We start from the raw sequence: 19,973 nt of genomic DNA, 5'->3' as shown, positions 1-19,973 counted from the left end.
AGGTTGTGTTTGGATATTGGCTTTCAGATGTGAATCGGGGGCTTTTTAAATTAATGTTAGTCAGGTATCAGTTTAAAGCTGTGATTGTTGTTGCATTTTAAAAATATGGAAGTTTCATGTTGCAGTGTTACTTTTAATTTCTTCCTCTTTAAAAGTCGCTTGTTAAATAGTTGATTAATATATGAGTTGATGTGTATGCTGAGGAGTGGGGTGAGGGGGCTTGAAAAAAGTTGATGTATTACCCTGTGACATCACCCCCCCCATAAGAAATCAAATGTTTCCCACAATGCAATTTGATAGCTGCCCCCATCAGGAAACTAAATCCTGAGCTGTGGGAGGCTTTTTACACTACAGGAATTCCTTTATGTTAGACATGGTGTGTGTGTGTGTGTGTGTGCGTGTGTGTGTGTGTGTGTGTGTGTGTGTGTGTGTGTGTGTGTGTGTGTGTGTGTGTGTGTGTGTGTCCAATCAGATTCTCTGTAGGTGAAGTCACTGTCAGCTGTCAGGCGTTACATCAATTATTTTGCTGGATATCAACATCTGGCTCCATCCCATGAGTCACATCAAACCTGTGAGAGATCCTAAACACACACACACACACACACACACACTCTGTATATGTTTCAGCTTTCAGCTTGGAGTTGAGTGTTACAGAAACCTCTCTTGTGTTAAGAGGCTCTATAGGTGGAAAGATTGAACTAAACTGAGTGATTTGGGCTCTAAATCACTTCAAGAGCTCTTCAAATGTTCTGAAACAATCAGGAGATTCTCTGAAGAAACACTGATGAAACTCTAAAGTTTATTATTAGACGATCCCAGTCAACTGATTTACTAGTCAGTCCAACAGAAAGTAAAATTCTATTTACCCGACCAATCTAAAGATAAGAAAACACTCGGAACAGTCAAAGTTGAGCACAATTTATTCTCAATTGTCACCAAGTAAACAACGTTATTTGGTTTACTGAGTGTGGCTAACGTTAGCAGTGCGAGCACGGCCAGCCTTCAGTCCTGCCTGCTCCCAAGGAGCCTTCAAGAGATTTAATATAGATTAATTGAATTAATTGAAGTTAAGGTTAGGAAAACATTTTTTTTAGCTGTGAGAGGTCTTAAACTTTGACCAGGAAAATACTTTTTTGTGTCTAGTTAGTATTTTATGTTTTATTATTATCGTTCTCTGTGGATTTGCTCTTATGAGTGACAACTCAAAGCATTTAGAGCAGTTTATAACGCACGCATTGACAAACCATGAAGGGAAGAGAGAAGGAGAAGAAGATGGTAAAATGCAAGCTCAAGAAAATGTGTCTTCAAGATGAAAGTGACGGCTAATGGATGGCAGGGAAAATTATTTTAAAGTGACCTGCAAGATATTCCAAGTGACTTTAAACTTGGGATAATGGGAATCAACGCCGTTGACTCCCACATGAAGTCAAAAAATGTGCAGAATGTTCCTTTGTTTGGGTCTTAAAAAGTCTTCAATTTGATCTTTAAAGAGTGCAGAAACCCTGTTACACTCTTGAGGCACACAAAGAGAAAAAAAATCAGTCACCAGTTAGTGTTCTGCTGTGGTTTGTTCTGAAGGTCTGGTGCTGGTGGTGGTGGGTGGGGTGTTTCATAAGCTGTGGGATTTATCTCGACTGCCTCCTTTTTTATTGCCTAATTCCTGAATCCTCAAGTGGAGAAGTTGGCGAGCCTGCAGAGAGGAGAGACTCAGTCCAGAACCTGCACAAAGACTCTTTTGTTTCCGTGGGACAGAAACCAGGAGAAAGTCAGAGTGATGGATATGAACGAGCTAACTGTCTGTGTGTTGTTGTTTTATTCATAGTGTTAGCGGTCAAACTGAAGGTCCTGTTTCCAAAAGGTTGAATGCTTTAAACCATAAATATCAGTGAAGGTTAATGGGGAGAAGTGCTGCTCGTTAAAAGTTACTCTGATATAAGAGAGAGCTGCAAATCAGCAGGACAGGAAACAAAAGGAAAGATGTTCACACCTTGAGAACCGAAGAAAACTTTGGTCAGACTTCTTGTTTGTGTAGTGTAGCTCACTTCACGAGTACTGCCAATGTGCGCTTGAGCAAGGCACCTAACCCCAAACAGCCCTGCCCCGCTCCCAATGTAGCACTGTGTGATTTGGATTAGATGGAGGAGAAGAAGAGGAGTGAAACACTGCTTTATACATTTATAAATGAGGCCTCTTTTCTTGTTTCCTCATTAAGAAGCTTCCTGCACACATGTTGCTAATTGTATGTAAATAGGAATATAAATATGTAAATATATACAAGCAGGTCGGCGTGATATCATAAAACCCTGCAGAAAAGTATCTATAATGAGTGAGAGGCACAGTGGAAACAGTAATGAGACCACAGAGTCTCTCTCTCGCTGATAAAAATGTTGAATCTGAAACCGGGTTTTGATTTTGGAAACAAAATCTGCCGTCTGAGAACTGGTTTCTTCCCCTTACTGTCTGTGCTGGACGATGGTTTTGTTTTATACATGCACGCCTCGCCTCAAAGCTCACATGCTCTGCAGGCTGTGTATCACAAAGCTCTGAGCTTCATCACTGATTTTTCACTCATCAATGTTTCCTCTATGCATGTGTTGGATGGTCTTCTTTGTCCACACGTAGACTTACATTTTGAAAACAGAGTCAAGGTCAGCTTCCTTCATACCCTCCGACCAACATCTGTCAGAAAGAGTACAGGTGGTGCATTGGTTAGTGCGCGCCCTATGTATGGAGGCCCGGGTTCAAACCCCACCTGTGGCTCCTTTCCCACATGTCATTCCCCACTCTCTATCCACTGTCCTATCTCTCCATTAAAAGCCCAAAATAAATCTTAAAAAAAAAAAAGAAAGAGTACACGAACATATAATCTTCAGTCCTAGGAACTTCTCTTTCTGCCTGTTCCAAAAGTTTTGATAGTATGTAGGACGCGATTTCGAAAACAGCCTAAGTCTGCAGCTCCGTTTATTCGGGAACCAATCACAAAAAGACCTGGAACTTAACGAGCTGCTGATTGGATGATTTTCAATTACTTGTACATCTGATTGTTGATGTTTTTATTTAATTTGATTTGGACTTTGATCTATTTTAACAAATATTAATCAACATTTTTACGCTGTTACAGAAGAGTGAATCTTTTTTTTCAAAGGATGCTCGTGTGAAAACGGCTTTTTTTGCCTCCATGTTTTCTCTCCCTGACTAAATCTGCTGCTTTTGTCCCCTGACATTTCACTCCCAGACGTTCCTGTGCTTCCTCCAGGCGATGACTTTGTCCCTCTTTTATCCGTGCGGCAGTTTTTCTTTCCCCGGAGACAATCGAGCTGTCCCTACAGGTCTGACACAGATTCATCCTTCCTCTTTTCTTCCTCCTCCGTCCTTTTCTAGTCTGTTTATGCACACGAAGAAAAGACAAAAAACGAGGACAAAAGGTTTCCTGACAACCGAGAACAAAGACAGAAATCTCTCGTTTGTTGCTCCTTTCATGCTCACTGTGTGTGTCCTTGGGCTCCACCTTCTCGTGAAAGTGAACCTGGTGATTTCGGGCCTTCCTGGAAGTTTCCATCAGACACCAGACTGTTGACCAACAAAGACGCAATTTCCTTACATACACACGTCTTTTCATTCAAGCGTTTGTACATCTGCTGGGCTAGATTTTAGGTCTCATGATGCTGAATTTGAACTTCTGCTCAATCTTTGTAGAAGTGTATTGGCACAAAATACGTACGGTAATTGGGTTGTTGGCAGATTATTGTGTTTTCAGTAATTTTGTTGTAAAATAATTCTGTTAAAACTCTCAAATTCATTGAATGACCTTAGTTTAATTTACTCCACTTCTGAACATCACATTGTGTGTTTGCACTGCAGAAACATTGATATATAAAAGTCAAAGAGGATGTTTTTCTCCACCTTGCGGTATTACACACTGGTGTGGTGGTGAGCACTGTCGACTCACAGCGGGAAGGTTCTTGAATTAAACCTCTTGGTGTTTCATTCTGGGGCTTGCATTTTCTTTACTGCTCACCTCAGTTGTCTGTATAGGTTTTATACTGTTGTGTCTGTGTTGAGGAGATGTCCTCATGTTGTGATATTAACACACAAACAGAAGACATGGCTGAACACGCCTCCTCCTGCATGTTCTACCTTATACAGTATCAGAACGGTTACTGCTCAGTATTTCTAAAACCACACAGTATAAACTAACATACACCACGTGTTGCTGTGTGAAGGCTTGAACAGAGCATGCTCAGTCTGTTCACTTTATCTCTGCATTGATCTGCCTGTGTCTGGCATGAAGATGAAGAGGTTTAATTTGCGCGCGGCTGACTCGTGTGTCTGAGACTCAACCTCTTGAAAATAGATTTAATCAACCCTTCTCATCGATCCACTCTGTCTGGAAGCAGAGTCACTGATTGGCTTAACGGAATTAAAACAAGAAAAAGCACTCATTGAAACACATACGAATGGATTTACCCGTTGACTGAAGTTTGGTCTTTTGATCTGCAGCTTGTTTGCATGTTTCACTGAGTTATTCGCTGTGTTTTGAAGCAGAGAAACATCACTAATGAGCCTGCAGCTCTTCATTATTCATGGAATTCATTATTGTATTGATTTCTCCTCTGCAATCATGTCTCTGTTTAAGAGGATGGATTTTTTTTTTTAGAGATTGGAAGCTGCTTCAGAGGATACAGTCAGAGCTGCTTGGGGTTCTTTGTGTCTACAGTTACGATGTCTTTCTTCATTATTGTCAGACTTGTAAACTGATCTGAGTCAACCCAGATGTCCTTCTCCATCCCAACATTCTTCAACTCCACCTGGAGGATCTTGAGGAGTTCCAAGGCCAGATGGAGAAATAAAGTCCCTCCAGTGAGCTCTGGGTCTACCCCCCTAGGTCTTCTCCCAGTTGGGTGAGCCGTGACTCCAAAGAGAGGCGTCCAGAAAGCATCCTAATCAGATCCTTGAGCCACCTCAACTGACACCTTTTGATGTCTGAGCTCCTCACCCTGTCTCTAGCCGGAGCACCCAACCATGGAAGCTCATCTTGGCCGCTTGTATCTGCAATCTTATTTTTTCGGTCGCTACCCAAAGCTCGTGTCCACAGTTAAAGGTTGGAACAAAGATTGATAGTAAATCTATAGCTTTGCCTTCCGGCTCAGCTCCTTCTTCAACAGTTTGATACAACGGCCGCATTACTGCCAACGCTGAACCAACCCACCTGTCAATCTCAAAATCCATTTTACCCTCGTTTTCAGTCCGCATTTACTGTTTCTTTGGCTTCTTGATGTTTGCTGCAAGATGCCATTGAATGGTAACCTGCTGTGAATCAATCCCCATATGAAAAACTGCAATTCCTCCAGTGAAGAAGAGAAGCCTGATTAGACTGGAGGGGGACGTGGGTGGGTTGGATCTCCTTTTTCATTAGATTCTATTCTATTGTTTTTGTCAGGTGCTTGTTGAGTAATTTTCTGGCATAACACTTGTCCCCCGCTCCCCGATCGAGGACATTCTGTATTTTTTAATACCATACTGACCACAGACAGACACTTACTTACCGTGGCATGTTTTAACGGTGCAGAGTTACTAACTCAACTTTTTCTAAGGTTCCATAAACAGACAACTTCCAACGCAGTCAAACCGTTTGCTTGGTAGTGAAGACAGAGACAAACCGTGACGATAAATACTTTTACAGAGGAAGTCTGCACAGTGTGTATGGTCGCGCTCCAGCTCTTCTCTTAAAGACAGTTTGGTTTAAAGTCACTGCCTGCTATTTTTATAAAGTCAGTGATACGACCGCAGAGTTTATAACCAAACATCAGAGCTCCTCTTTGGCTCCGAGACTGTTTGAAGTTTATTTTATCAAAGAAATTCTCTTCTGCTTTCTTTACTATTTCCTTGAGAGAAGAACCTCTGAGACTTTATTTTCTGTCTGATTCTCTCTTTCTGTATTTCCACATCTTTCTGTCCTTGTTTGCCTTACAGTGATGCACTTTTTATTTAAACTTCAGACTTAGGAGCAGGATATATAGGGGAGGTTAGATAGAACGTTTTTAAGAATTTTAGGCCTAAATTAAGCATTCATATGCAAATGTTAGGATGCCAATATCCTTAAGCCTAACTCCATATTACCTGCGTGGTATGTTTGCGCAGTGGAAATGAGCCTTAGCTCCAAAGTGTGCAGCGCAGACTGAGCAAAGAGAAACATTTTAGGAAACAAATGTATACACTTTAGATAACAAGATTGATCTCACTTTATGTATTTTATGTTAAGATGGCATTAGCTTAGCTTAGCACAGAGTAAAGACTTTGATTTAAGAATTTATGAATGATATTTCTTCCACTTTTGAGTCTTCAAACTGACTCGAACCGAGCATATTTCTGCACAAGTTTTTAGTCTGGAGGCTCGTTCACAAGAAGAGCTGCAGGACAGAAGGTGAGTTTGTGTCTGCATCTTAAATGAATAAATATAAATTAGGGAATATTTTAAGTTGTTGGTGAAAGCTGTCCCTTTTAGCTGATAAGGTCACCTGTTCGCATCTTTTTAGCATTGAAGGAGATCTTGTCTAGAACATGTCTTGGTTTTAATCCAGCATGTGTAATGTAATACAAAAGGAGAATGTGATGTGCAGCTTTGACAAATGTCCTCCACTTTCCTCCTCTGTCAGGTGGATGTAATGAATGCTCCGCGGCTGGAGTGATGAATTAAAAAGCCTGGAGGAGGCTGAACTCTGCTGCTGAAGTCGGATTCATTAAGAGGAGCGGCAGATGAAAGCTGCAGCCCGCGGCTCCTCATGGATAAAACTCTCACTTTGAATTTAACCCTTCACACTGAGCAGGAGACAGCTCAAACCTCAAACTCTGCTTTCATTTTCCCCCTTCATGCACAAACTTACGTTTTAAACGCAAAAAGAGTCCAGCGACCTGAGGCCTCAGCACGTGTCAGGGAGGTAAAGTGGAGCTCGAGGGGATTGTAAAGTTACACCAACAGTTAGTTTGATATTTGAACCTATGGGGTCAGGAGTCCAGCTGGTTAATCACTCTGCATCACTTCCCTTGTTCCCAGAGGGATGTGGAAACTTTTACATACTGTTGCTAGAAGACAGTTGTTTAAAGAGATTGATTGTAAAATAAAACCTGTACAATAATTACAATATGTCTGTGAGGGCCTGATTCACTGAAAATGAACAGCAGCTGCTAATAGCTCTGTAAATTGTTCATTTGCTCCCTCTATCTGCTCCGTCTCAAGGTCTTACTCACAAAGCATAACTCTAATGATAGTCAGTCACAAAGACGCCAAAAAAAGTGGTCCTGCTCCGTACAGTTTGCTCTTGTTTAGTGTCTGAATGAGCTGCACCTTTACTCTGCACGGCGCTGCACTCTCATGCTGACGGAGCTCAGTTCTGTCAGCATGATGAGGGGAGGTGAACTTTTTACATTTTTATTGTGAGGCTTGACTCTAAAAATGCGATATGAATTTTACCGCTTAAAGCATGGAGCAAGAAAGGACAACTCAAAGAAGAAACAAAAAAACTCACATTGTCGTCATGGTAACGACTCCAGACCGTTCCCACACGTGTGGAAGTAGTGTGGAGCCGCTGACAGCCCTGGACTGATTTAATAGTATATAGTAATGTCAGAGTCATACATACAGACTCGAAGTCATACAGAGGTGGACATTTTTTCCTGATCACTGGTGCAGTTACCACCAACTCTGAGTGTGTGGTACAGTGTGGGAGTAATGAGGCTGAATTTCATAGAAAAATGCTAATTTTTCCCTGACTGACTGCATGATACTTGATTTAAATATGTGGACAGCACAGTGCACAGAGACGCTATTTGCTTTGTATACGTTTTGGAAAATTAGACGGTGTGTCTTTGACTCATTTGCACAGGTTTAGCGGGTGCCATCCTTTAGTGATTCAGGCCCTGAAAGTATTTAGGAGCAAACAGCTGCAGACTGTGGAGTTTTCTTTTCAGCTGCTAACATGAAAAAGCTTCAGCATCAGGACTCTTTTTATTCAGTAAGAAGTATCTCTGTGTCATCTGCTTATCGTTTGACCGCAGCGCAGACCTCCCAGCAGAAACATCTGCAGCTGTCATGGACGTCCAGAGAAGAAGAAACAACAAAAGAACAGGAAGCCGGAGGTAATAAGAGACCCCGATCAGATGGCTCTTTTGTCAACTCTCTTTATCCAGATTAGATGTTTCAGTCTGGACCTGGTTTGGCCGGGGGATGATGCATCCATCATCATCTATTGATATTTTTTTAAGCTGTATACACAATATATATCTCTGTATTTTTTCTGTTTTCTGCCGAGCCTCGGCGTAAACGTTCATGCATCATTTATGCGCCAACTGAACTTGGAGAACAACGCTGCCTCCTTATGGTTGTAAACAATGACTCATTCAGTCTTTTCAAACCAAGTACCCCTCACCGCAGTGTGAGATTTGGGGCAGAGCTCAATGGCGGTCCAACGTTTGACTCAGCCCTCTTTCCCTTTTCCAAAGCTAGAAGAGGAACAATAGAAGAGTATCACTGCTAGGAAGAGAAGTAAAAAAAAGTCCTCTCTTGCACATTTACGCTCTGTCCCGCTAAATGAAGGATGCACTGCTTCCTACAGCATAACCTTTCATCAAGAAAGTACGTCCATTTTTCCTCTTCTTCATTCTACTCAGAAATGTTCTTAATGTTGTCAATCGTCCTGCACTCACTCGTCCTGTATTAATCAATTGTCTGCATTTACCTCGTGAAGAAGATGCACAAGTTCAAACCTGCCAGACAGGAAATTATCTCCACGCTTCAAAGTGCAGCTGCCAGGGGTTCAAAGTGTTGCTTTAAGGCACTGTGGCACCACATCAGTTTACAAACTGCAAGCCTAAACCAGATTTTAAGGTCAAAAGTCCAAACCTGGGATCAAGATCTGCATCCAGAGGTTGTTTTTATATCACAGTCAGAGTTTCACCGCTGGGTTTTAGATTTAAACGTCAGAAACTCACTAGATGTGACCGCCTTGTGTTGAAATCAGATCTGTGTTGTGATCAGCTCAGGTCTGAACATGTGAGAGTGTTTACTCAGATCATGTGCTCTTACATACATCAGTCTGGGGCCTCTGGGTCGTGTCGAGGGCCTGATAATAACTCCAGGTTACATTAAAGCACACACACGTTTTCCACTTCCTCTTTGATGACTTCCAGAAAGCTCTGTGAGTTCAAAGCCTGCAGCTTTACAGAGACCAAATCAATTCATATTTTCTGTTTCTGGCCTGGATGGGATTCTTAACGTCCCCAAAATGAAGCATCCTGCTGTCTTAAATTATTCTGTGGACCACCCAAACCATGAATCACACAACTCTTACACATCATAATAAAAAAGTCTTAAGACTAAGATGAAGCCTTTGCTTATATTTATTACATGAAAACAAAAACGTCATGTGACAATTTAATCTAAAAGACAAACGTGAAGAACAGCAACCTACCTGGTTTTATCCATTGTGTTTGAAAATGATTTTCAAATAAAATGGTTTTCTTTATTAAAAACAAGATTTTCTTTTATATTCGGGCCAATACTGTAAAGAGCACAAGGATTAACATGAAGAGTTTACAAGTTTTGTCATTTTCTGTCAAGTTAACTTCTGATAATCAATATTTATGGAAACAGATTTGTCATACAAAAATAAATACCAGCGTTACAAGACAGTAAGATTCGGCACAATGTTTCTCATGAAGCAACGTTTTGATTTAATGTTTGTACACGAGCTGGCTCATACAGTGTGTTTTTATTTATGCATGTATTTGTGTTTTGATGAACTCTTCAGAATAAATACCCATTCCACAGTCTGCATCTATAAAAAACGGTTTACTTGTGGCAAACGTTTCTTATTTACGGTAGGGAAGTGTATATACATTACATATTTGCTTCTGTACAGCTCATCTGTAAACACTTGTCTGTACATGCAACAAACACACACACACACACACATACTGAAGGCTACTGGACCTCTTTGAAGTCTGAAGCTCTGTGATCAGAGAAGCAGTAACAACTTCAGCCAGATGATGTTAGAAACACCTCATCACGTGTGTGTGTGTGTATTTTGTAGCACTTTGCTTCAAATTTAAATTACGTTATAAATGTAGTTGATTATTATTTATTATCATTAAAAATGGCCTTACCTTTTTCTTTATTTGGATCTCAAAAAGTCTTACATTGTGCAGAAACCCTGCAGCGTTCTGACTTATCTTTACTTTCTCTCAAATTGGATTTTTTTTTTCATCCAATGGGGAAAGAAGCCAAAGCAAATCATGTAAACCTGTAAAAGGACAAAACTTACTTTTTCTGCTTCTGTGAGTTTTTGTAGATCCAGCAGTCAGTTTTAACTCTTTAACTCAGACTGTCTGTCTGTCTGTCTGTCTGTCTGTCCTCCTCTCAGACCTAACGCGGTGTGAAATGAGTTTCCAAAGAACGGCACCATCGAGCCGTTTTATCACCTCTTATCTCCCGTTCTTTAATTGAAGTGGAGCCGGGCAGCAGAGCTTGGATTGAGAATGAACCAGACTCCCTCATCAATTAATTACACAGTCAGACTTAAAACGTGCGGCTCACAGAGAGCTCAGAGAGAACGTTACACGCACACACGCGGAAATAGATTTAACAGGGACCAAAATGAGTCCACATTAAACATTTCTGGGAGCGGTAAGTTGCTGCTGGGTGTGTTGATTCCTTAGGCAGTAATGTTTTCATTTTTAAGATTCTCGAGTGATGAGAAAGTACACAGACAATGGATACTGAAAACCAGAAGACACAATGGGCCATATTAAAGAAAATAGAGCAAAATGATTTGAGTCTGAAGTAAACTTGTTGGATCTTTTTTTCCAGTTTCTGAGGTTACATTAACTGTGCACATCTCCCTTAAAGCTCCACTGTTATTTTCACATTACTTTATAATCCATGAAATGTATAGAATGTTCTTTTTCAACGTTATCACAAGCAAATTGATCATTTAATTAGCCAAATACTTTAGATACAGCCAGACACTGTAGGTCTGACTTTTATTATGAAACTGTAAGCTAGAAAAAGATCCAGAAAGTTTGACCTCAGGCTTAGATCATTCTGCACTAAATAAGTGTTTGTATCTAGACTAAATAAATGCATTTCATATCATATCCATGACTCACAAACTTAAAGTGACTGAATGCTAACATTAGCAGTAGCTAACGGGTTATTTAAAATGTTTTAACTCATACGGTGGCCAGTTGAGTCTCCAGATTTTCAGTATCCATTGTCTGTACTTTCTCATCAATCAGGAAACTTTGAAATGAAACCCGTTGCTCAGATTTGTGACATTAACATGACTTCAACCTGGAGCATAACAGCAAGTCACAGCAACAACATTTGAACGTGACGTCCTGGCAACATGGCCGCCTGTGATTATGATATAAAACGCATGTGGTGTTTTTCCAGACTCAACATTTAAGCAGGTAATGAAAAAAAAATGTCTTTGCTTTGACATGATACATTGAGACTGTTTCTAAAATTAAAATAAAGTTTAAAAAAAACAAATCACTATTTGGTCTCCTCTGTTTACTGTATTGAAAAGAGCCTCCACATCGTTGCAGTGAAACCTGGATTTCTTTGAGTGTCTCATTTAAAACCTGTTTGCATGCAGGTAGACCTACATGTGATGGTTGACAGATCTGTATACCCTGAGGGTAGAAATCAAACTACCAGCCTGAACACAACTGGATCATTTATCTCCTCTTGCAAAAAAAAAAAACAAGAGTGGGACTTTAAAGCTTCAAACCCATCTTTGATTAATCACACTGTGTGGCTCATAAAATGGGCTAATCAACACACATCATATCAAGCATGAAGCTCAAGTCTAATTTCCTTCTTTTGGCAGATAGGAAGAATTCCAGGAGCTCAGCTTGTCTCCTCCTGCATGATGGCTACGAGTTGGGACTGGAAAGAGAAACCTCACAGACTGACATAGAAAGTGTCCAGAGAGTATACCCTGCTCAGCCTGAGCCAGAATGAATGTAAAGTTGTACTTACTGCCAGGGTTGTAACCAGGGTTTAGAAAATAATGAGGTCCAAAATGTTTTCTTTTAATGTATCATATTGAAGGCATTATGGGGCATGCAAAATGCATGCCAACTGATACCTACAAATGCAACCCAAGCGAAACATCTGACTGACACAAACTCACACACATTACTTCCTATGTGGCCCCGAATCATGGGTGATGATCCGAACAGAGCATCCATGCCATTACAAAGTCAAGTTGGCCCTATATGCTGTTTAGTTGGCACCATGGAAAGGGGGGTCTGGGGGGTCTCCCCCAGAACATTTTAAGCAGCTTACATTTCTTTTCCTGCATTCTGGTCAGTTTTGAGTCACCAATTTTTGTTTTTCTGCAGAACTTGATGATTCTTATCTCGTCTTTTTGTCCTGTTTGTGTCTTATACACAATAATGAATGCAATCCTTGAATACTTTTTGTTTCTGCACCATTCCAGCCCTACAAAGATCCTTTAGCAAGTAGCCTATATGTAAAGCTGATATATAATTTAGTATGCCATTATTTTGTTTTGTTTATGGACTTGTACGAATGGCAAACAATATGAAAATTTAAACATGATCCAGATTGTGATTCATTTTCTGTGACACATGGTATACAGTGATCGTTTTACTGGGTGGTTATTTTTGTTTTAAGAGGGGTCAGTACAGTTTGATGAACATCAAAGAGAGAGAGAGTCGGACTGACAAACAGACAGACAGAAAATAATAAAGGCAAAAAACCCAACAATAACTCTTTAAAAATTAATGAATAAAAGAGCAGCTTTTTATCTTTCCTAACTGAGCCTTGGGGGATCCGTGTTTTAAAAAGTTTCACTTCGTCCTGTATCACAACACGTGAGCCTACTGCGGGGAGATTATGACGCCGTAAAACCAAGAGAGAGCACAATCACACCGGCAGCAAGCAGCTGCACAAAACGAACAAAAATAAATAAATTTGAAGTAGAAAAACACAATCAAGTTTTGAGATTTAAGTGGATATATGAAAAAATGTGTGCTGACCATAACTGTTTTTGTTAGCCAGTACTAATGCTTGTGAGAGTGATCTAATGATGCACTAAGTACTGGAGACGAGTTATTGTTATGGATCTGATGGCAAAATGTAATAGCATGAATATTTATCTAATTCTGAGAAGTCATGATGTTATAAACATAGAGTCTCTGGTTGAGCTTCTTTCTTAAATTGTGAATGTGATTTTGAAAAGTAAGATGCGAATCACTGAATAATCCAAGATATTTGTTTGACTTGGGAAATGAATAGGGTTAGAAAAAGATAGTTTTCTATCTCAAAGGAGAGTTTTGAATTTATGTCATCAGGATTTGGATCAGAAAGAAAAATGAATGTCATCGTCATATAATAAACAATTAGAGTATTTATACACATCTAGGAGATTCACAAAAGCAAGAGCAAGGGACCCAGGATGCTACCCTGAGGAACCCCCATATTACAGGTTATAGAGGGAACTAGAGAGGCTGAAAAAAATAGACTGATGGATTTGCAGACTTGTGTATACAGAGGATAAAATGGTGGTTGCTTAATATTAACTGTCTCAGAGTTTAAACAGCTATGCAGTGTTTTGGTGTCTAATGAGCCGTGAAACCAAAAGTAAAGCAGCTCTGCATGTTTGCAACAGAATCTAAGCGTGAGGAAACTGTTGGCAGACCGTTAAAGCCAAATTTAAAAAAAACTCCAAGTTTCCTCAGTGAGACTCAGCATGAAGAAGATCAGAGTGTCTCTTCCTGCTGCTCTCCTGTAAAAATCAGAAGTAATAACTTTTTTTCTGTCTAAGTAGGAGGGCTGTTTTTGCAGTCTGCGTTCCTAAAAAGAAAACAGTGGAAAAGTGCCAGAGTGAGTTTGACTGGGAGCCAGCAGAGCAAAGACAGATTTCCATGTAAATAATTTCCATTAAACCAATGTGGTGACATCACTTTGTCCCTTTTTCCTGCCCCTCTTTCTTTCTTTAGCATCCAGAAAATAGTCTAAGCGGGTAAATGTACACCAGGGACACATCAGGACCTCGTGTGAGTAAACTCAGCTGTCTGAGAAACACAAATAAAGTTCAGAGCTTGATATTTTAAGTCCCCTCTGTGGGTTTTAACAGTTTCCATGCTGAGCCAATGTTAAAGGTAAGAAACAAAAAATAAATGTTCATCAGTGCTGATACAGATCTATAATTCTCCAGAGACAGGCCTCTGAGATGACCAGGTTACTGTGTTTCTGCAGAAATCACAGAAACCTGAGATAAAGCAGAGAAGAAGAAGAGGCAGCAGCAGGAGACTGACGGTAGACACAACATGTTAGACACATCCTCCCTGCACCTGGACAGAGAATTCAAAACACAAAATATTTACAAAATAATGACACGGTTGGACCAGATGTAAACTCAATGTTTGAAGCCTGAAAATATGATCAGTTCTCAGTGTGAAATGAGTGGCCCTTCCGTGGGCCTCGGACAGAGGACAAAATCTAAAACACACGGCTTCTTTCTGTTAGAGTCATTTATGCTCAGATTATGAACTCATGGTAATGTTGAGCCATTTTTCTTCTCATGTTTAATCTATCATGACCTCAGTTCATCCACATGTGGCCAGAGCAAAAAGGATCATCTCAGGGGAATTTTAGCAGGTTTCGACCTCTATGCAGGGAACGATACAGAGCCTGGAAGGTGAAATAGATACCTTTTCTTTTAAACGTAAGTGCAGTTTCTATTTTGTACACCTGTTTTATAAATTGCATGCACATTTTAGTAAGTTGATGCACGTCTTAACACTGGCGATTTAGGGTGAGGGCACTCTCTCTAGCATCTCACTGAGGTTGGTGAAGGAATCAATTCAGAGCAGAGTCAGGTGTGTGTGTGTGTGTGTGTGTGTGTGTGTGTGTGTGTGTGTGTGTGTGTGTGTGTGTGTGTGTGTGTGTCTGAGTCTCTCAGTGAATTACTTGGGGTGCTGGGTAGTTTCATTGCTATACCTGATCCTTTTGTGTTAACTTTTAAGGCCTCCCTTGCAGCCTTTGATTTTGTTAAGTATTTTCTGGGTCTACTGGACAATTTAGTTTTGAGTCAGCTGCTTGGCAGTAGTGTTTTAGTGAATAATTTTCAGCGCATTATTTAATTTAGAAGGTTGTTTTGGCTCTTTATAATTCCTTTGTTTTTCCCCCCCTCTCCAATCAATTGTTTGCAATTATTTTTGTGGTTATCCTTCTGTGACAACTTTAAGACAACCCTTGGTCCACACCAATGTCTCACTTCCCCCTTTCCTGACAGGTGGACTCCGGATATAAAATCAAGACCACCACTGATCGCCATCATTACTGTGATTAGAAGGAAAACACACCTTTCTTAAAGAACAAATAACTTCAATTCATTCATAATCCCCTGGTTACAGACGCAACCTTCCCGGTGTTACGGTCTAAGAGAGTGAGACGCCTGCTGCACACAAGATGATGATTTTTCAGAGATATTTATGGTCTTTGTCTTCTCTCGGTCTCGCCCTGCCTTGGTCTTGGTCTTGGTCTTGCCTTAGCCTCAATCCCTAAATGTCTTGGTCTCGGAGTACTCTTTTTCTGACATATGTCTTGGTCTCTGTCAGTGTGTCTCGACTACAACACTAGTATTAATCATTTGAGCCTGAGGTTAAACTTGTTTGATCTATTTCCAGCTTTTTTATTTCTGGTAGCTGAATGCTAATGTTAGTGGTTGCTAATGGTCTGAATTAATGTAATCTTTCATGTCTCAGATACTGTCATTATGTTGAACTTAATCAAAGACTGTCAATAAGAAGTGGGAGTAATCCCTAATGTTTAAGACTGTAGCAAATGTGGAAGACTTACCTTGCATTCTTCTCTACTGTTCTGTTATGACCAACGTTTTATTGTTTTTCACATTTCACAACAACACAACAAAATAGATGATATAAGACAATGACGGCAAGGAACACACCTCAAAAAGTGCTAAAAGACAAAACGAAGAAAATAATAAAATACACAGAAATCTATAAATAAACTTCCTGAAGTGTGTAGTTGTCTACTGTTTTCAGACTTAATCCTGGAAAGATTAAGTAGTTAAATATCTTCTCTAAAAGGCCCGTCTGTGAATAGACACATTGAAAACTGAGGAAAAGAGTTGAGAGTGTTCTCACGTCTAAACTCATTGATGATGCTTAGTTTGAAGCTGCTCAGTCACTCACAAATGTTAAAAAACTAAAGTTTCAACTTAGACTGAGACTGATACAACATATGGAGGGTTTAGAATAAGTGCTTCAGATGAACAAATCGTTGAAAACCCTGATCAAGTCCTGTAAAATTCAAACTGAATTACTGGACTTATCATGGACTTAGTATCAGCGATGTCACTGATTAGTTTCTGAACCAGAGTTTTGAAGCCCATGTCGGGCGCCATACAGTTAGATGCTGTATGCCATTTGTAAAAATGTTCATTCAAGGCACTTCTGCATTGATTTAAATTTTGAGACCTTTTATTCTACTTGTTATGTAATGTGAGGTGTTTGTAGCACTAAAAAAATCATTTTGTTAAAATATGTAAGCATCACCACCAATAAGGTTGTGTCCAAAGTTTGATTCTTCTGTTTTATGGAAGAACTTTAACAGAAGTAGTTGGAAAGTCAGGTCTTGGGTTAGGTCAACCTGCTTTCCTTATTGAAGAAGCATCATGGAAGCTTAAATATCAACAGTGACTCCAAAAAATATTTTTGGGATTTGTATTGCTTTGAGTTGCTTTGTTGTTTTACCAGCTACATTTTTAAATTTGGATTTATTTTTGCTCAACATCCTTTTCATCACATTTGAATCTAAAGTTTGGGATTAATCAACACTGCATCACTATCAAATGTTAAAATGACAAAACAAAACAAACAAACAAAAAAATGAAATCCTGTCCTAAAAGCCTAAAGACTCGCTAAGACATTCAATTGACCTTTAAACTAAACCCATTGGTACTTTAGTATTTACACTACATTTTTCAATCTCACTGAGACTAGTAGGATTGATAACATTAGGAATAATTAGAGAGGATCCTTGTTCACTGGATCCAAATTAAACTCCTCTAATGAGAAGACAAATAAGGCATCGCTGAGCTCTCTCACTCAGAACTTCAGTCCTAAAATCCAAGATTCAGCGTCAAAATCAAAAGTGATGTCTCTGCAGCATCACAACATTTTCAATATTTACATCAAGAAACTTGCTCACATGAAATCCAAGTTTTTGCCTCTGCAAAAAACGGAAACTAGGACACAAAATCTTGGAGGTCTGCCTCGCAGTCCAGTTCCTCCCAAAGGTGTCGGGGCATTTTAATGTTGGATCAGTGCAGGCCAGACAAGTTCTTCAATCTAAAAAGTGTCTTCAGAGGGGAGTCCACCCTCTTTGTTCTTAGAGTCTATAATCTAGTTCACATTTAACCAGATGTTATCAAAATGATGTCTCAGAAATTGTCCATATTTGTTAGAAATCATACTCCTTGTAGATATGGATTCTGATTCTCTCACTTTGCTGGCTTAAACTGTGTCTCTTCACCAAAATCATCCACAGGACTGACTCATTCCCTTCAGCAAGCATGTAAACAATTATTTTCTTTTCTTTACATCATTGGTTTCAATGATGAAGCAGTCTGCGTTCTACAAACATCTGGAGGAAAACACGCCCAAGAAGACCCTTATTAAGTTTTTTTTAAACCGTAACTCCTTCTGCAAAGGTTTGTTCTTCTCTGTAGGGCCCTTCCTAGGACACTGTCTTCATAGTACTTAAATTAGAAGTTCAGAGCTGTGTGGACGTGACCTTTCCCCTCCCAGGATGCTCCTCTCTCCCCTGAAGCTGCTCCTTCCTGGAGGAGGCGATTCAGGATGTTGAGGAGACGCTGATGGACACCTCCACCTTTCTCTGCCTCTCCTCCTCCTCCTCCTCCTCCTCCTCTTCCCCCATCCTCCTCTTTGTCGTCCCCACCGCCTTCTGTTTCTGAACACTCCTGCACCGCTCGCTGCAGCTCCACCTTCAGAAAAACACAGAAGACAGTTTAGATGCAGAAACATGACAGTGTACTAATATGAAATACCTTTATTTTTAAATACAGAAGATTAATGTAGTAACATGCAGTGAACAAAATACACCTGCAATTAACTATTGCTATTACAACTACTATGACTACCTGCAGAGGGAGCCCTGCTTTGGCCCCAAGCAGCGTGGGAGAAAACCACGGCCTGAAGATCTTCTCACAGATCACCTGCAGAGAAAAAGGAGAGAGTCACTGAGAGGAATATAAACTAAAGAAAAAAAGGCAGAGTTGATGGTGAAATAAGCAGAAAAGGAGACATAAAAGACTAAAAAACAACAAAGAATCCTTAATATGAACCTGTTTCGCTGTCATTATGCAGACGACATCGTTCTGTTTCTACCTGTGATGATTTCCTCACAAGCTGACGGAAACACACACAAACACACACACACTGCACACTCAGTTGAAATGACAATGCCTCCTTTCTCCTCATAGATGACTGACGGGCGGAGGGTCATCAGAGGTCACCTGATGGGTCTCAGATGGGCCAATAGGACAGCAGAGTGTCATCGCCGTGTCATCAGCACCTTCTAGTCTCATGTCCAGTCTGCGCTTTGTTTCTTTCTTCCGTTTCCTTTGTTCTTCTCTTTCTTTGTTCATCATTTGACCCTTTCTTAATCCTCTCTTTTTTGTCCTTTATTTTGTGTTCCCTTCTTTTGGTTATTATGGTTGTTTAGGTTTTGTTTCCCTCAATCTCTGTGGACGTCTTTCCCTTTCACCTCGATCTCCTATTTGATGATTAGAACACTTCTTCTTTCATCCTTAATTTCTGTTGTTCACTCCATTCTTCTGTCCTTGTTTCTCTTTCCTGCTTTTGTCTTATTTTTTATTTTACTTTAATTTTGTACTCTTTTTCATTCCATACATTCCTACTTCTTCATCTTTTTTCATTTGCTTATTTGATGCACTTTCTCTACATTTATAGCTATGTTGTTCCCTCATTTTGTTCCTCTAAAATTTAGCTAATTTCTCCATTTAAACTCAGATTCAGTTTATTGTTTCCTTTTGATTTCTTTTAACATCACTTTTTTTTTTTTTTTTTTTTAAATTGTATCCATATTTGATTCTATTTCCCAGGTTTTTTCACAATATTTGCCAAACTTCTCATTTGCTTTTTTTCCTTTAGTCCTTATCCTGGTGACCTTTCTTTGCATAATCTACGATAATAAATATACATTCACTTCTGCTTCCTTTGTAAGAGTTTTCATCATCAGCATCATTTTCCTGCTTCTCCTCTTTTATCGGATGTTTTTGCATCACTTCCTGTCATCACCTGCAGAAAAACATTCTCTGTCTGTCTCATGTTCACGCATATCTCTTTGGATGAATGCAGGTCTCTCGTTTCACGTGACATGTGATACAGGAGCCGGCAGGGTGATGAGAGTTTGTCTGGACGTTGTCATGGCGATGACAATGATGACGGTGACAGCCTGCTCGACCTTTGTGTCCCGAACATTTGTTTTCTTCTTCTTCTTTTAACTATTTTATCTAATTTCCATTTCAAAATATAACAATTAACCTCTTAAAAACACAGTCACAATTAACTTTAATAATCAAAGAATATATTTGTATCATGAGTATTTAAATAAAACTATTAATGAATATAGCAATGGAATGACTTCTAATGTCTGCCGTTATTTTAAAGGTGTTAGAATGTTGTATTTAGAGAAATACAACCACTCATCATTATTATGATATACATTTAATTCTTCTTTAGATAAAAAGAATAATTCAACAAAAACTGCTGAAAACTACCCAAAATTCAGTAAAACATTCTTAATAATTCAAGTTAAATAATTGGTAAATTTATTTGATATATTTTTGTGATGCTCGTGCAGACATAGTCTC

At 39.6% G+C, this 19,973-nt stretch overlaps 2 protein-coding genes across 3 annotated transcripts in view; both read right to left on the bottom strand.

Moving 5' to 3' along the window:
• Positions 1-19,973, bottom strand: part of LOC132994570 (cytochrome b5) — a 107,211-nt gene that overhangs the window by 26,154 nt on the left and 61,084 nt on the right. The gene's annotated exons all lie outside the window — the stretch shown is intronic.
• dipk1c (divergent protein kinase domain 1C) overlaps positions 15,912-19,973 on the bottom strand; it is a 37,130-nt gene continuing 33,068 nt past the window's right edge. For both annotated transcript variants that reach the window (XM_061064997.1, XM_061064998.1), the window contains 2 exons: positions 18,219-18,293; positions 15,912-18,062 (listed from right to left, as the gene is read on the bottom strand). In XM_061064997.1, coding sequence (XP_060920980.1) covers positions 17,823-18,062; positions 18,219-18,293 — 315 coding nt within the window. In that variant the 3' untranslated portion in view covers positions 15,912-17,822. The remainder of the gene's footprint in view (positions 18,063-18,218; positions 18,294-19,973) is intronic.

Source organism: Labrus mixtus, chromosome 19, assembly GCF_963584025.1.
Source record: "Labrus mixtus chromosome 19, fLabMix1.1, whole genome shotgun sequence".
NCBI classification, from domain to species: domain Eukaryota; kingdom Metazoa; phylum Chordata; class Actinopteri; order Labriformes; family Labridae; genus Labrus; species Labrus mixtus.
The sequence above is the reverse complement of the archived record's forward strand: the minus strand, read 5'-3'. Positions and strand labels throughout refer to the sequence as shown.